Source organism: Onychomys torridus, chromosome 22, assembly GCF_903995425.1.
Source record: "Onychomys torridus chromosome 22, mOncTor1.1, whole genome shotgun sequence".
Lineage (NCBI taxonomy): Eukaryota > Metazoa > Chordata > Mammalia > Rodentia > Cricetidae > Onychomys > Onychomys torridus.
Window position 1 is genome coordinate 9,436,671 of NC_050464.1, and position 18,455 is coordinate 9,455,125.

The 18,455-nt window shown below is 51.3% G+C and overlaps 1 protein-coding gene across 1 annotated transcript in view; it reads right to left on the reverse strand.

Annotated features, from left to right (window-relative positions):
* Sdk1 (sidekick cell adhesion molecule 1) overlaps positions 1-18,455 on the reverse strand; it is a 960,116-nt gene that overhangs the window by 53,799 nt on the left and 887,862 nt on the right. The window contains exons 33-36 of the mRNA XM_036172523.1: positions 17,844-17,979; positions 16,786-16,845; positions 15,550-15,651; positions 105-220 (exon numbers count right to left, since the gene is read on the reverse strand). Of these exons, the coding sequence (XP_036028416.1) occupies positions 105-220; positions 15,550-15,651; positions 16,786-16,845; positions 17,844-17,979 (414 nt within the window). The remainder of the gene's footprint in view (positions 1-104; positions 221-15,549; positions 15,652-16,785; positions 16,846-17,843; positions 17,980-18,455) is intronic.

An 18,455-nucleotide genomic window follows, 5' to 3' on the forward strand; every position in this document is an offset into this window, starting at 1 on the left:
ATCTGCTGCCGGGGACATGGCAGTCCAGTGTGCAGCCAAAGCCTTCAGGGCCCTGGGCACACAGTGAGCTGGAAGAAAGAGCCCAGTCATGCATGAGATCTTGCCTTGTAGCCCTGGATGTTCCCATTCTGGCTCTCTGGGGGTGGTGGGTCCCATGTGACCTCCAGCTGGCTGGCTGTGAGTGGGGTCACCTGGACGTTCTGTGGGGCCATCGCTGGGGCTGAGGAAAGAAACAGGAGAATAACTGGAGTGGCCTCTCATACGCTGGTGGAGACCCACCAACCCATGTCTCCAGGGCTCACACAGGACATAATTCTGTGATAGACAGCATGGGAAACATTCCCTGGACACCACCCAAGTTTGGGAGGCCACAGGTGGAGACCCATTCCAGGCTTCTGTGCCCCATGCAATTCTTAGTCCTTTGATGCCAGGGAAGCCCTCCCAGAGGAACCTTCTCATAAATGCATAGAACAGACTACATGGAGTCACAAAGAACATGGACTCTGCTGAGATACAGTTCGCGAGTGTTGGGAGACAAACACTATCTAGATACCCATGTGGCATGGGCTGTGAGACCACCCACTGGGTGAAGAAACAGTGAGACATGGACACCAACTGGAGGTCCCAGAAGCACCTGGGGCATGGCAGGGATCTCTGAGGCTCTGTGCGTGTGGGAGCCACAGGTAGCAAGACAGCCCTGACTGGGGCAGGAATGCTATGCTTCCAGTGGAGACACAGAACACCATGGCAGCTCCCTTGCCATGTGAGTTCAGGTGATTCTATCAGGATGCCTGCTTCCAGACAACTATCTAGAGACGCAGCTGCCCGTCCATGTGCATGGGGGTTCTGGTGACTGGGAACACAGCTGTATGTAGTGCCAAGACAAACTCTGACCACAAGTTCTGAATACAAGGCTGTTCCTCTTCCTCCCTCCCACCAGAGCACTTCCTGGGTGCTCTGTCCATCACAGGTACAATATACAAACCAAAGATGTGGTAACCAGAAGGGCAGTGGGCTGCCCTCTCTGTCCCTTACAGCCATTAGGGGATAAAGAGCAGAGCAGAGAGCAGGAGCCACACTCTGGACCACTTCATCTTCTCTCCATCATGGTTCTGAATTCCATACGGGGAACTTTCTCATGGTAGGTTGTCCACTGCCTCTCGGGAGCTAGTCCTGTCTCCCACTGAGTGCTCCTCATAGGAAATATGGTCTCTGGTTGGACTCTAGAGTTGCATGGAGTCATCTCGAGGAACTAGCCCTGGAAGGCAGAGGCTAGCCCCACCCAGCCCCACTTCACCTCATTCAGCTTTGGGGGCCTGAGACTGCTGACTACCTTTTTTCACTTTCTGTGTATGTCTCTCTGTGTGTGCACGCGTGTATGTGGTATGTATATGTTCATGTGTATGCACATGTGCGTATACTTATATGTATAGGTGTATGTGAAGCTCTGTGGTCAATGTTGGTATCTTCACTAATCACTCTCCATCTTAGTGTGTGTGTGTGTGTGTGTGTGTGTGTGTGTGTGTGTGTGAATGCACACATGGAAGCCAGGTGTTTTCCATGATCACACTCTCCACCTTATTTTTTGAGGCAGGGTCTCTCAATGAGCCTGGAGCTATGTGATTCACAAAGCCAGCAGGTCCTCAAGCTGTGTGGCATAGTGAGTACCTTAGCAACTGAGCCATCTCCACAGACCCTGCTGGCTGCCTTTTGATTTGAATCTGTCTAGAGGCCATCGAGGGAGCCACAAAGCCATCACAGCCTGAGGAAATTTTTCTTGCATGGGGCTCATCTGTAGTGATAGCATGACCTGGTGAGCAGTAGGTCACCCTTTGCTCGCAGCTCCCTCCCCTGCTTCCTGCTCTCTCTCCCCCCACCCATGCAGAATAAAATAGTAATTAACACCCGCTCAGCCTGACATGACTATTTATTTTGTTCTAACTGTGTGCTTCTGTATTATCGCTGCCCACCCTGCCGCTAATGGAAATGTTAATAGCCCACACCAGGTTGTTGTGACAGATGCTGGGTCTCATTATCAGAAATTCTTATTTACCGCTCCATTAAACAACAGAATCACACAAAAAAACAATTCAATCAAAACTAACTGGAGGAATTTTAACAGCCGCATTAATAATCCAAAACATAAATAAAGTTAATGTCTTCTGCATGTTCGCCGTCGGCAACTCGATCACAAAATTACTGTTGTACAATTAAAATCATGAAAGGCGGGATTGAGCATGGCCGTTACTCTGGTAGGCCGGTGCACAGATCCCTCCTTGGCACCCCCAAGGTTGGCTTTTGGTAGACTTGGCAGGAAGCGAAGCCAGGACGGCCCTGGCCATGACAGTCCATCTGTGGCAGGTGGCCGGGTGAGCCATACACTCTGTGTGATCCCCAGCACTCAGGGTCTCCAGTGCCTTTGGGCTGAGTGCAGAGACACTGGATGATGCTCTGCCATAAGACACGCCTGTGTCAGCGCCTGCTGTTTCATGCCACAAAGATACTGCAGGTAACAGGATGTTATTGGCACATGAGGGGAGGAAATAGATGAAAGCATGGTATAGTCTAGGATTCAACTTTTTTTTTTTTTTTCTCCTGAGAGCTTTAGGGCTTCCAGACGGTCTAGAGAATTTAGCCATTTGGAAGGCCTGTTGTTCTCCATCCAGTAAGCAAGCCTCATCCAAGGGAAGTATGTGCCGCTGGGGAGCTGAAGGAAGGACATGGTAGCCTCTGTCTGATTGTTCTCCAGTCTTGACACACAAGGCATGAGATGCACACAAGTAAACATCAGCCTGTGTGTGTGTGTGTGTGTGTGTGTGTGTGTGTGTGTGTGTGTGTATACATGTTGATGTGTATGTGTGTGTGTACATGTGGGCATGCCTGCACATTGTGTGTGTAAAAGCCCCGGGTCAGGCCTCTTTGCCAGTTTCTCTCTATTTTATTTTTTTGAGACTGGGTCTCATTAGAGGTCTGAATGAAAATGGCCTCCACAGGCCCATAGGGAGTGGCATTATTAGGAAGTGTGGCCTTATTGGAGTAGGTGTGGCTTTGTTGGAGGAAGTGTGTCACTGGGGGCGGGCTTTGAATCTTCAGAAGCTCAAGCCAGGCCAGAGGTTCATGGTCTCTTCCTGCTGCCTGCCCATACGGATGTAGAACTCTCAGCTACCTTTCCAGCACCATGTCTGCCTGTATAATGCCATGCTTCCCTCCATGATGATAATGGGCTAAACCTCTGAAACTGTGACTCAGCTCCAGTGAAATGTCTTCCTTTATAAGGGTTGCTGTGGTCATGATGTCTCCTCACAGCACTAGGAACTGAACCTGGAGCTCACTGACTAACTAGGCTGGCTCAGCAGTGGGATCCAGGGCTCCTTCTAGCTGAGGCCTCTAGTTACAGATACACCTTAGAATACCTGGCTCTTGTGTGGGTGCTGGGGACAGAGCTCAGGCCCTCTTCTTTTATGGCAGGTGATTTACCAGCTGAGCCATCTCCCCAGCCCCTGGCACATTTTTAAAATGCATGAAATTGTTTTCTTAAAGCATTTTGAGTAGTGGTTTTCTCCAACATTGGCTGAGTAGATGCCCACGAGCAGCATCACATGTAAAATAGGAAGGTCATGGTCACGGCTCAGGTTGGCTCTGCATGTCTGTGCAGCAGCTGTCAACATCAGTCTAGATTGACCGGCAGAGTCACTACATCATCACCCTTGCCATGGTGCTACATGGCCTTGGAGACAGAGCTCCTCAGGCTATGGATGAAAACCCCAGGAACTTCTGGGACACTCTGCCTCTGACAATCATAAAACCCCCAAACAAAAGAATAATCACAACAGTCACATGCTTGAAACCCCAGTGCTGGGGAGGTGGAGACGGGAGGACCCCTTGGGGCCTACCAGCCAGTCTAATTTCTGAGTTCATGGTATAAGCGAAAGACTGCCCAAAATCCAAGAAGGGAACTGACATCTGACATCTGAGTCTGCCACTGTCCTACACACACCTATGTGCATGTGCACTTACAATGTACCTGAACACACAGGAACACATGTATGCATATGAACACATGTGTACACACACTCACACACACGTGCACATAAAATCATAGCCATTTGTGTACAAGAGCTATCCTCAGCTTCCATTTTGTTTGTTGGTGAATGAATAGTGCTGGCTTGTTGCCCTGGACTCTATGTTTTGGTAGACCCAGGGTGAGCCTGTACCACAATAGGCCCCACACTGCAGCCCTGGATTTAAGGACCTCAGAGCTTAGGAATGTTGTCATGGCAAACACACAGGAAATGCAAGCTGGGTGCTGTTGGAAGCTTCTGGAATGTGTTGGGTCAAGGAGGGAAGAGGATGGGTGGTCTAGTTGGCATTCTGCTGCTGTGGTAAGCACAATGACCAGAAGGAAAGGGTTCCTTTCATCTTCTAGTCCATTGCTGAGGGAAGCGAAGATAGGAACGGAAGAAGAGGTCAGGAGGAACGTCGCTTCTTAGCTCACGCTCAAACAGCTCTCTCACACAGCTGAGGCCCGCCCACCCTGAGGTGGCACTGCCGTCAGCAGTCAAGGACATGCCCCACAGATGTGCCTGTAGGAGGCAATTTTCCAGCTGACATTCCCTTACTCTGGTTTGTGTAAGGTGTCAATAAAAACTAACGTCTACAAGTGGCTTCCCTCAGTCTTTGGCAAGGCAGAGGAGCCTCCAGAGAGCCAAGGAAGCTCCCGGAGCCATGGAATGAATCCTGTAGGGGGGGGATATTCATCCTCTCAGCGATGAGAACTCTCAGACAAAACATCTACAGTGTGTGGAGGTCATCCATCCATCCGACCTGCAGAATACCTGTGATGGTTAGTATGGACCATCAACCTGACAGGATCCAGAAGAATTTAGGAGACGAGACTGGGCATGTCTGTGAGGGATTATCTAAACTCACTTAGTTGAGGAGGGAAGACCCTCTTTGAATGTGAGAAGCCCCAGCCATAGGCTGGGATCCTGGACTGATAAGAAGGAAAAAGTGAGCTGAGCATCAGCATCCATCTCTCTCTGCTTCCTGACTGTGGATGCCATGGGACCAGCCACCTCCTGCTCCTGCCGTCATGCCTTCCCGCCACAATGGACTGTGCACCTCAGACTGTGAGCCAGAACCTTCCTCCTTTAAGTTTCTTCTGTCATGTATTCTGTCACAGCCATGAGAAAGTGACAGATATAGTTGTTAGGGAGGCCTCACACAAGGCATCTAATATTCTGAGGACTCGCTAAGCCACTCTGGACACCCTCTATTGACAGGGCCATCCTAGGGCACATGTGGCATCAACTGTTGCTGGGATTATCCTAGGCAATACTGAGGATGTCTGCTGCTCCTAAACTGCTCCCACACAGGGCTCCCACTCTGGCTGATGTCACCCTGGACTGTGACAGACCACACAGGTTGCCAAGTTTAGTTTTTGTGATCAGTAATTTAATAATAATTTGAAAACAATCTGAGCAGCTAATAGAGGTAGGGCTCAGCAGTAGAATATTTCCCCAGAGTTACCTAGAATTGAAGCTACTTCTTTTTTTTCTTTCTTTCTTTCTTGTAGCAGAGACTGACTTCAAACTCCTGACCCCCCCTGTTTCCACTTCTAGAGTGCTGGCATTAGAGACAAGAGTCACCACATCTGGTCCCTGGTTCAGTGTTCAGTGTTAGCACTGAACCCTCCGCCCTGCAGACAAAGCAAGCCTTTGAGGCCACCATAATCATCTCTATTTTCTTGGTTAAGCACTGGGTGCTTAGACTCCTAGCCTGTTCAATAGCTGTTATTGCCCTTTGTAAGATAAGCAAAGCTGAAAGTCATTCACCAGCTCTCTACCGAAGTTGAGGGTTTTTGTTTGTTTTCCCCCTTGCCTGTACAGTGAGTTTCCCATCATAGCGAGACCTAGGTTTTGACAAATCATGATTACATTACACAAGAGCCAGGCAAGTCACTTTCTTGTCTCTCACAAGATTTGCGCTGTTGAAAAAAAAAAAAAAAGTCTTATTCTCATTAGGTAACTTGGAGGTTCATATGGATTTCATGCCTTTCCCTAAAACAATCTATATTTCATTTTGGATCTCTTTGACACCCAAGCTCAAGCTGTTTCCCTACAGTTGAGGTGGAAACTTCTGGGAGGGCACTGGAGCCCACAAGCCTAGGAGAAAAGGCTACAGAGAAGACACAGGGGCTGGGGGTGTGGCTCAGTGGTAGAGCGCTTGCCTAGAATCCCCCAGTGAGGGGCTGGGGTGTGGCTCAGTGGTAGAGCACCTGCCTAGAATCCCCCAGTGAGGGGCTGGAGTGTGGCTCAGTGGTAGAGCCCCTGCCTAGAATCCCCCAGTGAGGGGCTGGAGTGTGACTCAGTGGTAGAGCATCTGCCTAGAATCCCCCAGTGAGGGGCTGGAGTGTGGCTCAGTGGTAGAGCACCTGCCTAGAATCCCCCAGTGAGGGGCTGGGGTGTGGCTCAGTGGTAGAGCACCTGCCTAGAATCCCCCAGTGAGGGACTGGGGTGTGGCTCAGTGGTAGAGCACCTGCCTAGAATCTCCCAGTGAGGGACTGGGGTGTGGCTCAGTGGTAGAGCACCTGCCTAGAATTCCCCAGTGAGGGGCTGGGGTGGGGCTCAGTGGTAGAACCCCTGCCTAGAATCCCCAGTGAGGGGCTGGGGTGTGGCTCAGTGGTAGAGCACCTGCCTAGAATCCCCCAGTGAGAGGCTGGGGTGTGGCTCAGTGGTAGAACCCCTGCCTAGAATCCTCCAGTGAGGGGCTGGGGTGTGGCTCAGTGGTAGAGCCCCTGCCTAGAGTCCCCAGTGAGAGGCTGGGGTGTGGCTCAGTGGTAGAGCACCTGCCTAGAATCCCCCAGTGAGGGGCTGGGGTGTGGCTCAGTGGTAGAGCATCTGCCTAGAATCCCCAGTGAGGGGCTGGGTGTGGCTCAGTGGTAGAGCACCTGCCTAGAATCCCCCAGTGAGGGGCTGGGGTGTGGCTCAGTGGTAGAGCCCCTGCCTAGAATCCCCCAGTGAGGGGCTGGGGTGTGGCTCAGTGGTAGAGCACCTGCCTAGAATCCCCCAGTGAGGGGCTGGGGTGTGGCTCAGTGGTAGAGCACCTGCCTAGAATCCCCCAGTGAGGGGCTGGGGTGTGGCTCAGTGGTAGAACCCCTGCCTAGAATCCCCCAGTGAGGGGCTGGGGTGGGGCTCAGTGGTAGAGCCCCTGCCTAGAGTCCCAGTGAGGGGCTGGGGTGTGGCTCAGTGGTAGAGCCCCTGCCTAGAGTCCCCAGTGAGGGGCTGGGGTGTGGCTCAGTGGTAGAACCCCTGCCTAGAATCCCCCAGTGAGGGGCTGGGGTGTGACTCAGAGGTAGAGCACCTGCCTAGAATCCCCAGTGAGGGGCTGGGGTGTAGCTCAGTGGTAGATCACTGCCTAGAATCCCCCAGTGAGGGGCTGGGGTGTGGCTCAGTGGTAGAGCACCTGCCTAGAATCTCCCAGTGAGGGACTGGGGTGTGGCTCAGTGGTAGAGCACCTGCCTAGAATTCCCCAGTGAGGGGCTGGGGTGTGGCTCAGTGGTAGAACCCCTGCCTAGAATCCCCAGTGAGGGGCTGGGATGTGGCTCAGTGGTAGAGCACCTGCCTAGAATCCCCCAGTGAGGGGCTGGGGTGTGGCTCAGTGGTAGAACCCCTGCCTAGAATCCCCCAGTGAGGGGCTGGGGTGTGGCTCAGTGGCAGAGCCCCTGCCTAGAGTCCCCAGTGAGGGGCTGGGGTGTGGCTCAGTGGTAGAACACCTGCCTAGAATCCCCCAGTGAGGGGCTGGGGTGTGGCTCAGTGGTAGAGCCCCTGCTTAGAGTCCCCAGTGAGGGGCTGGGGTGTGGCTCAGTGGTAGAGCACCTGCCTAGAATCCCCCAGTGAGGGGCTGGGGTGGGGCTCAGTGGTAGAGCCCCTGCCTAGAATCCCCCAGTGAGGGGCTGGGGTGTAGCTCTGTGGTAGAGCACCTGCCTAGAATCCCCAGTGAGGGGCTGGGGTGTGGCTCAGTGGTAGAGCACCTGCCTAGAATCCCCCAGTGAGGGGCTGGGGTGTGGCTCAGTGGTAGAGCACCTGCCTAGAATCCCCCAGTGAGGGGCTGGGGTGTGGCTCAGTGGTAGACCCCTGCCTAGAATCCCCCAGTGAGGGGCTGGGGTGTGGCTCAGTGGTAGAGCACCTGCCTAGAATCCCCCAGTGAGGGGCTGGGGTGTGGCTCAGTGGTAGAGCCCCTGCCTAGAATCCCCCAGTGAGGGGCTGGGGTGTGGCTCAGTGGTAGAGCCCCTGCCTAGAATCCCCAGTGAGGGGCTGGGGTGTGGCTCAGTGGTAGAGCCCTGCCTAGAATCCCCCAGTGAGGGGCTGGGGTGTGGCTCAGTGGTAGAGCCCCTGCCTAGAATCCCCCAGTGAGGGGCTGGGGTGTGGCTCAGTGGTAGAGCCCCTGCCTAGAATCCCCCAGTGAGGGGCTGGGGTGTGGCTCAGTGGTAGAGCCCCTGCCTAGAATCCCCCAGTGAGGGGCTGGGGTGTGGCTCAGTGGTAGAGCACCTGCCTAGAATCCCCCAGTGAGGGGCTGGGGTGTGGCTCAGTGGTCGAGCCCCTGCCTAGAATCCCCCAGTGAGGGGCTGGGGTGTGGCTCAGTGGTAGAGCCCCTGCCTAGAATCCCCCAGTGAGGGGCTGGGGTGTGGCTCAGTGGTAGAGCATCTGCCTAGAATCCCCCAGTGAGGGGCTGGGGTGGGGCTCAGTGGTAGAGTGCCATCTTCTTTTCTTCTCCCCTCTTCTAGGGCCATGTCCTCCTCTGTTCATGAAAGCTAAACTCTGGGCACATTACAACCCCATTTCACAGTCTCAACCTTCCTTCTCTGCTAGATATCCCTAAACACTCAGCCCCAGACTCATGACAATGCTCAGTTTGCTACCCTCTGAGATTAGGGCCTCATGGAGACTATAGTTCCCTCTGAGGTATCTATAGAGTTGGGGTCTCTCATGGAATACTCATCTCATAGTCCTGATGCAAGACCTCATCTTGTTTACATACAGCCTTGCATACAGCATGGGCAGACTGGCTGGCTGCTGGGACCACCTGTGGTACCTGTGATGTCACTATGGTGTACTGGGTTAAAGGTTACCCAGGCACTGTGAACCTGATGGGATCGGGAAGCCCTGGGAAGCATGGCGACTGCGTTAATTACTCCTGAGCGGCTGCCACTCTCTTCATTATGAACACATATTCTAACTAGCACAGTTCTGAATCCTTTTAATTTCACTTAATGGGCTCCAGGACTGCTTAATGTGTCACTAGAGGGGGCTGAAACAGCTAGAAGTGTGGTTCCTTTCTCTCTTCCCAACCAGCAGTAATTAAAAACCTGTAGGATTCGAGGAAAGGTAAAACCCACATTCTACAGTAAGATTTTTTTTTTCTGTCATTTAAGGACCTTGTGTAGCCCAGGCTGGCCTCAAATCCACTATGTAGCTGAGGATGACTCTCAACTCCTGATCCTCTAGTGTCCACTCCCCAGATGAGGGGATTGCACGAGGACACCATCACACCCAGTTTATGTGGTGCTGGGCAGGAGAGGCAGCTCAGTGGTTAGGAGGATCTATTGCTCTTGCAGAGGACCCAAGCTCCTCTGTTCCACCATCTACACCAGGTAGTTCATAACTGCCTACAACTCCAGCTCCAGGGGATCCGATGCCCTCTTCTGGCCTCCATAAGCACTGCACTCATGTGCGCAAATCCACACACCAACACACACAGAGACACATAACTAAGAACTAATAAATAAATGTAGTGATGGACTGGTGAGTGGGATGGCTCAGCAGGTAAAGGCTCTTGCAGTCACCCCTGATGACCTGAGTGTGACCTCTGGGATCCACATAGCAGAAGGAGGGAACTTACTTGAAAAAGTTGTTCTCTGACCTCCACAAGCATTCTGTGGCACCCGTGCACCCTCCATACACAAAATATAATTTGAAATGTAATAATTTTTGAAAGCCTCAGCTTTGAAGGGACAGTGGAGTTGCGGTTTCCAGGTACTGGCCTATCTTCCAGAGCTCTGGGCAAATCAAAAGTCACAGAACCCCACTGAGTCTGAGGGACTGTGAGCACCAAGTGTGTATCATCTCTGTTCTCCTGGGAAAATTTGTGGAGCCAAAAACCAAAGTCCTGGCCCTGTAGCTGCTAGTGGGCACTTAGTGTTGGATCTCCACTGAGTAGAGGAGGGCAACTCCTAGTTCTTTTCTAGAGAAATTAAAAGGCTGTTCCTTGTGTGTGTGTGTGTGTGAGAGAGAGAGAGAGAGGGGGGGAGGGTGTAGGTCAGAGGTCAACCTTTAGTGTTGTTCCTCAGGCACTGTCTGCCTTGTTTTTTGAGGCAGGGTCTCTCCCAGGTCACATAAACTAGGCTGGCTGGCCACTGAGCCTTAAGGACCTGCCTGTCTCTGCCTCCCCAGTGCTGGGATTACAGCACATGCCACAATGTTAGACTTTTTTTTGTTCGTTTGTTTGCATGTGTTCTGGGGACAGAACTTGGGTCCTATGCTCACTCTGAAAGCCCTTTACCCACTGAGCCTTCTCCCCAGCCCCTGCTTTTTACGGTGTTGGGGATAGAATCCAGAGCCTTAGCTATTCTAAGCATATGCTCTACCGAAGCTATGCCCTGGCCCCATGGTGGCTCTTCTTGCTAGACTAAGATTGACTGCGTGTCTGCAAGGATGTGAGCCTTTGCCTCAGGCTGTTAGCAGTGATGAGCAGGGCAGAGACATGTCGCCTCAGCCTCTTTGTAATAACTTCAGAAAAACCTGCTGGCAGTGACTATAGAAGCAGTCTGTATGGAGGACACTGCCATCCCCACCACAGGATGTGAAGAGACTCCAGCCAATTCCTGAGCAGAGACAAGGACAGGAAGAAAGCAATGGGAATCCCCAGATCAGTTTGTCATTTAATCACTTTCCATCAGAATCCCAGAATTTACCCTTTTCTTCTTCCTTCCTTCCTTCCTTCCTTCCTTCCTTCCTTCCTTCCTTCCTTCCTTCCTTCCTTTTCTTTCTCTCTCTCCCTCCCTCCCTCCTTCCCTCCCTTCCTTCCTTCCTTCCTTCCTTCCTTCCTTCCTTCCTTCCTTCCTTCCTTCCTTTCTTTTATATTTTTGCACTTGCTAAAGTGACTGTCAGACTTATAAAATGGCTGTGAAATTTTGGAAAACAAGAACATGAGCAGAGTTGCTAAGTATGAGCCATGTGTGAAGATGTGTGATGATGGGACACAAAGGAACCAGGCAGCTAGCAGAGACACCTGCAGAACCAAGGAAAGCCTGGTCCATGTGTAAGAATTCAATAGCAACTGAGACTCATAACAAGGTGAGAACCTGTTGATGGGTTTGTGGGGTCAAGAGTCAAGAGCCAGGGATTGGGGGTTGGAGGTCAGGGTAGGAAACTGCCTTTCAAATCATCTCAAAGAAGCTCACTTTCTACTGAGCGCTAAGCTCCACTATAGATCATAATGGCACAGAGTGCTTATCAAGCAAGGAGAGGCCCTGGGTTCCATCCCTGGCATGGCATGGCCCAGACTTGATGGTGCGTGCCTATGATGCCAGCACTAGGGAGGTGGAGTCCGGGGGATCTGGAGTCAAGGTCATGCATCCTCAGGTACACAGTGAGTTCCAGGCCAGGCTGGACTAAATGATGCTGTCTCAAATAAATAAATAGGTGTTTCCCTATTACAGAATTGAGCGCATGCAAGTATCATGGATGGGACTCTCCTGCCAAAGTCTTGTTTGGAGCAGGTAGAGCCAGCTCCTGCCTTCTGTGGACTGGATCTTGACAGATCATTTTTCTTCCCAGTTCATAACTGGTGCTCACACATGGATCTCTGTGAAAAGCATCTATAAACTACCTGCTCCCTGAGGTTCACAGAGGTAAACAGTACACATTTGATCAAGAGGAGCCCCAGAGAGAATGCTCGCTCCCCAAGCCCCATGGGAATCCCCAGATCAGTTTGTCATTTAGCTAACCAGACGCCTCAGGTAACTCAGAAAGGAGCTTCCTACATGCTTAGTAAACATGAAGAGGGGTTATGCCAGGCCAGACGCATTCTACAGATTCATTTATGGGCAGATGGGCTGGGAGCCTTGCTGGGAGATGAACCTGAGTTTCCTCCCTATGGCTCACAGATTTCCACACTGTATCACAGTGCTCAAAGGCTAGACTTCAGAGTGGTTGAGTAATATCCTCAAGGTCACACAGTCCGGAAAAAGGCAGGGTCATCACTCAGACTCACAAGTTCACTTACAAAACCACAGCTGGGTCTGTTTCCATAGCAGCCTCTGAGCATTTTAGGGTGACTTGCATGTGATGCTCAGAGGGGAGTTGTAAGAGAGGAATGAGTGAGTAAGATGGCTCAGCAGGTAAAGGTGCTTGCTGCCAAGCCCGATGACCAGAGTTCAATTCCTGGGAGTCACATGATGGAAGGAGAAAACTGACTCACTGGTTGTTTTCTGACCTCCACACCTATGCTGTTGTAGGTGTGCACTTACACTCATGTACACACACACACACACACACACACACACACACACACACACACACAACCGTGAGCTGGATCACTGCAGCCAGGTGACAGACTGTGAGGAGCAGGGAGACCTGCGATGACTGACTGGAAGGGATGCTTCACTGGCTCACTACTTCCTCCTTCCAGAGAATTCTCCCCAGGATAAGATGTGGAGCAAAGGGAGATGAACTGGGACGTGGGACTTCTGTGCATTGCTGGAGGTACAGAAGAGGTGCCTCTGGCGTGGTGGGACTTCTGGGAACACTAAAGTCATTGTGCATGGACAGGCGAGGGCAATGATAACATCTTAGCAACTCCAAGAGAGGGGTGGGGGGCTGGGATGTGGAGTCCTTCAGGGGGGCTGTGCTGAGCCACACGGGGCTGATATATAAGTGCCTCTCCCTTAGTAAAGTGATAAATGCCAGGCAAAAGCAGTTTAAGGTGGGAGGGTTGACTGTGGCTCACACTCTGAGGGTGCACAGTCCATCGTGGCCATGAAGGCGTGGCGGCAGGAGCAGGAAGCAGCTGGTCCCATGGCATCCTCAGTCAGGAAGCAGAGAGAGATGGATGCCGGGGGAGGGCTCAGCTCGCTTTCTCCTTTTTAATCAGTCCAGGACCCCAGCCCATGGGAGAATGCTTCCCACACTTAGGGTGGGTCTTTGCACTTCAATCAACCTCATCTAGACACTCACTCACAGACATGGCCAGAGGCGTGTCTCCTAGGCAATTCTAGATCCTGTCAAGATGACAATCGAGATTAACAATCACTGGTGGCCTGGTTTGAGCTGAGGAGAGTGGGAAGGCCATCTTTGGACCAGCTGGACCTGTCTACTGTCTAAACTCCGGTAGATGACCCGTCTGCTCTAAGCCTGCCTGTTTTCCTCATCACAGCTGCTCCTCTGACCACACAGACTGGCCTAGGCAAGTTTTCTTCCATTCCCACAAGGCCTTGTGATGGCTGAACTTGGTTGGATATGGCATCAACTCAGACCCGCCTCTGGGAAGTCTGTGAAAGCACTTCCAAGAAGTATTAGTAGCACATGATAGACCGTCTTCCAGAGTTGGTAGCACCATCTGCCTACAGCCAATGTATAAAGAGGCCTAAGGGTACAGCTGCTGCCCCGTTGCCCCTTGCTGGCAAATGCATCTGTTTCTCTGCCATTGCTGCCGCCACAGCAGAACCCAGCTTCTTTAGCCTCCCAAGACACATGAAGAGACAGCAGCTTTCCAGGGATCCTCCAGGCATTCGCCCGTGGATGGGGACTGCTAGGACATTCAGCCTTATAGACTGAGTAGCTGACAGATTCTCAGCATGCAGATGGCCACAGCTGGGCTACCCAGCCTGTGTTGTGTAAGCCAATCTAAAAAAACAAAATAAAACAAAACAAAAAAACCAACCAACCAACCAAACAAACAAAAAACCCAAAAAACAAAACAAAAAAAACCCCAAAAAACAAAAACCAGAAAAACAAAAAACAAAAAAAACCTCTTTGAGGTATCCATTCTGTGTCTGTTCCTCTAGAGAAACTCTGACTCCAACAGTCCCTCTGGAGAACCTCATAGCTGAAGCCTTCAGAAAGGATGGGTGTGCCCGGGTGTGCCGAGAGCAAGGATAGCACAGGAGACCTGGCTGGCAGTGTGCCAATCAAGTCCATCCAATGACAAGGCCTACTGGGAGGGCATTGTGGGGGTCAACCTTGACTGCTGTGGTGGTTCAATAAGTTCACAATTGTTTGAACACCTCATCCCCAGTTGGGGATGTAGTGATAGCCATCCCAGCCTTGGCCTGGAAGTTCCAACCCCCACTGAGGCTTCGGTAATGGTCACGCCCACAAGGCGGGGCCGAGGGAGGAAGCGGAAGACCCAGGATCAAGAGGAGAGGTCTCTCTTGGTTCTGGGACCCTGGACGCTGGAGGTAGACCGAGCAGAGTTCTCCAGAGAACACCGCCAGACTGCACCATACCTTTGCCAGACCCTACAACCTACCCCTTCATTTGTAAGTTATCCCACAAAAATAAACCTCCCTTTTAACTATGTGGAGTGGCCTTAATAATTACACCAATAGGGGCATGCTGTTTGGGAGGCCATGGAACCGTTTGGAGACAGGGTCTACCTAGAAGAAGTGGGCTGCTAGAGGATGAACTGTATGGGTTATAGCTTGACCTTGGTTCAAAGCAAGTGCCTAGTTTCCTGGATACAAATGCAATGGGCCACCTTGTGTTCCTGCTGCCAAAACCATGAGCAGCCTCGACCACCATGCTTTCTGCATCATGATGACAGAATTGTAGCCACAATAAATCCTTCCTTTCCATGATGGTAAATATTGTCAACTCTAGTTGTCAATTAGACTAAGTGAGGTGGGAAAACCTCCTTAAATACAGGTGACCCCATCCCATGGCCTGGGTCCTGGATTGAATAAGAAGAAAGTAACCTGAGCACCAGCATGCATCTCTCTCTGCTTCCTGACTGTGGAAGCCATGAGCAGCTGCCCGGCTCCTGCCTCTGCCAGTGCCTCCCCCACCATGACAAACTGCACCCTCAAACACATCAGCTCTTCTTTTCTTCAGTTGTTTATGTCACAGCCATGAGAAAATAAACACACACTCTGGTGAGTTCTTTGGGTCAGGTGTTTGTCTTAGTTACAAGGAAAGTAAGTGATACTGTGTCAATTTGATGAGACTGAGAATTTCCTAGAAGAGTAAAGCTGCCTCTGGGTTTGTGTGCAAGGGTGGACAGATGGACGCAGCCAGCATCATGTTGTAGGCTGGGCTACCTGACAGAACACTGGGGAGGGAGGAGGAAGCCTGTAATGGAAGCCAGATCTTTCACCTCCTCCAAGAAGCCGCTCTAGCCCTCCCCACTTAATGGACGGACACTGGGAACCAAAAGAAATCATTCTTCTTGAGTCTCCAGTGTTCTCATTATGAAGCAAGTCTCTGTTTCCTGCAGCTATCTGATTGATTGTTGCGGCCCTCTTCTGCCTATGAGCTGAGAGACAGAGCTTACCAGCCTCACCAACGAAGACCTCCACGGGCACACTGGCCGGGCTCTCGCCGATGATGTTATAGGCAGTCATGATGACTTCATAGCGCCGGTACTTCTTCAGATCTGCCAGGTCAAACACACAGGGTCAGCTTACAGCTGGACCAGCTTTTGTTCTTAGATCTCCTCTGTGGACCACACCCAGGCAATGGAGACCCCAGGGAGAGGAGTAGCCTGCTCTTTGAAGGACTAGGAAATGCCTCCATCTTGCCTCCTGATGCTGCTGTCAATCAAGTGAGATGACTCCTCCCACCTGTGCCCAGGTAAAGGGCAGCAAAGCATCCAGGACCTGCCCTTCCTTTATCCAGCAGCTCTCCTGGAGAGAGGCACCAGATGAAGACCCAGGCACTTACAAACTCCTCATCCTCCTGCCAAGTGCTGGGTTTGCAGGTGTGCATCGCCATGCCTGCTTATGCCATGCTGGGAATAGAACCCAGGATTTCTCCATGCTAGGCAAGCATTTCTCCACCAGCTGAGCTACAAACTCAGCCCCTGTGGTCAGTATTCAACGTAGAGGGTTTTAGTTCAGAGAGAAAGAAAGTAGACCACTGCCTTTAAAAGAGTTAAGATGGGGGCTGACTCAGCAGTGAAGAGCACTTGCTGTTCTTCCAGAGGACCTGGGTTTGATTTCTAACACCCACATGAGGTTCACAACCATCTGTAACTCCCGTTCCAGGAGACCAATGCCCTCTTCTGGCCTCCTTGAGCACCAGGCACACACGTGGTACACTGACATCCATGTGGGCAAAATACCCGCAAATTGAAAATATATGGTTAAGATGGCAAACATTTTGGCCTGTATATTTCACTATAATTATGAGAGAGAGAGAGAGAGAGAGAGAGAGAGAGAGAGAGAGAGAGAGAGAGAGAAGAAGAAGAAGAAGAAGAAGAAGAAGAAGAAGAAGAAGAAGAAGACAAGAGAAGACAAGAGAAGAGAAGAGAGAGTCACAGGAGAGATTTTGCCTTGTCTGACTTTCCCTTCTGTCCCAGCCAGTTGGGGTGCTACATGGCACTACTGGGAACCCCACCAGCCTTGGTCTCTAGAAGTTTCCCTGATATGTGGGCATGCTGAGACACAACCATCAAGAGTGGAACTCTAGTAGTTGGAGCCACGAATCCAGGCTGGTTTGGCTTGGACTCTGAGAGAGGGATGGGCATCTCTGTACACAGTCACAGGGGCCCAAGGTGCTGTGCACTTACGTGTTAATTCATATGTTGTTAACGTGGAGCTGCTGTTCACGGTCTTGAAGCTGCTTTGGGCTACAAGGGTTAATAGAAGACAGTTAGTACAGAGGGACACTGTGCCTGCAAACCGTGTGTGGGGTGGACATGAGGCACACCGCAAGCTGGATGGGATGCTGTGCTGACTTCCACAGTTCCCCAGGTACTGTAGACTGTGGGCTTCTCATTAGCTCCTGGGAGTTACCATATGTCTACCTAACACATCAAGCAAGACACACCAGCCTGAGACCGGTGGTGGTGGGCTGGCCCTCTGATAGAAGGAAGCGAATATGAGGGCGTTGGCAGCAGTAGAGAGGACAACAGAAAAGACACGGACATGCTTTTATTTTCTTCCTCCAGGCTTTTCTGGTAGGCAGATTTATCCATCTGACTGATGTTTGCAAGCTGTGGGACTCCAGTCTGAAGGGGATGAGAAAGTCATCCATAAGTGTTCCTCAAGCTACAAGCCACCAGGGACAAGTTTGTGTACAGTTGGCATGGGTGACCCTGGTGGAAAGGGTGGGGTGGAGCAGGGACTCTGTTGCACACTGGGTGACTGGACATTAAGTCGCTTCCTGGCCTGATGGAGATGAACTAGGTAGGAAGTGCTGCCCAGGTGTTCTGTCCTGTCTGTCCCTTATCATAGAGAGCAGCCTGCATCTGCCTCTTGAGTGCTGGGATTAAAGTCATGTGCCAACATGCCTAACAAATGGGAATTTTCTATGACACTCTTTAGGGACAATTTCCTTCCGGGGGGTGGGTGGGATAGAGAGGTGGGATCTTCTGCAGTTAAGCTGCCTCTGGCAGTGGTGGGATACAGGCTCAGCAAGATCAGGAGGTCCCCACGCACAGCCATTCTCCACACAATGTGTCCCTGCAGAGCTGGCCCTTCTCTCTTAATTCAGCTTCCAGGTCTTCTGCCTTCACCCATGCCCCGCTGGCTTCACACTACGCTGTCTGCTCCCTCACTGTGCCTGGCTCCTCTATAGTATTTCCTAGCATGCCTTCCAAGGAGCAGACAGATGTGTGAAGCTCACCTGTGAGTTCAGCGCGTAAGGCAGAGGGACTCTTGAGTGTCTTGGCCTCGGGGCCCACGCCCGTCTCCGACTCCAGCTCACGGTAATAGATCCTGTAGCCTTGCAGAAGGCCATTCAGACTCTCATCCCGGGGTGGCTGCAAAGACATTGCACACTCAGCCATTTGGGGATATTACCAGAGTCCGTACGTATAGAAGGCTTAGTAGCCTCCACCCTGGTGTAATTAACCCACCATGAAGAGTCACTATTTCAAGGCTGTGGTTCTTTTTACTAATCATTTTACATATATTTTATTTTATTTTGATGATTATTATGTGTGTATACACACACACACACACACACACACACACACACACACACACACACTCATGTGTTTAGGCATGGATGCACACACATGAGCCATGGTATGGATGTGGAGGTCAGAAGACCATTTCCAGAAGTTGATTTTCTTCTTCTTCTACCATGTTGGTTCTAGGGTTTGAACTCAGTTCATCGGGCCATTCAGGCTCTAGGCCTATGGTCCTTGTTAAAGCAAAGCAGGAGAGCTGTTGAGATGTGTAAGTTGACAAAGTGCCCACCTTACAAACACTAGGACTTGAGTTCAATTCCCAG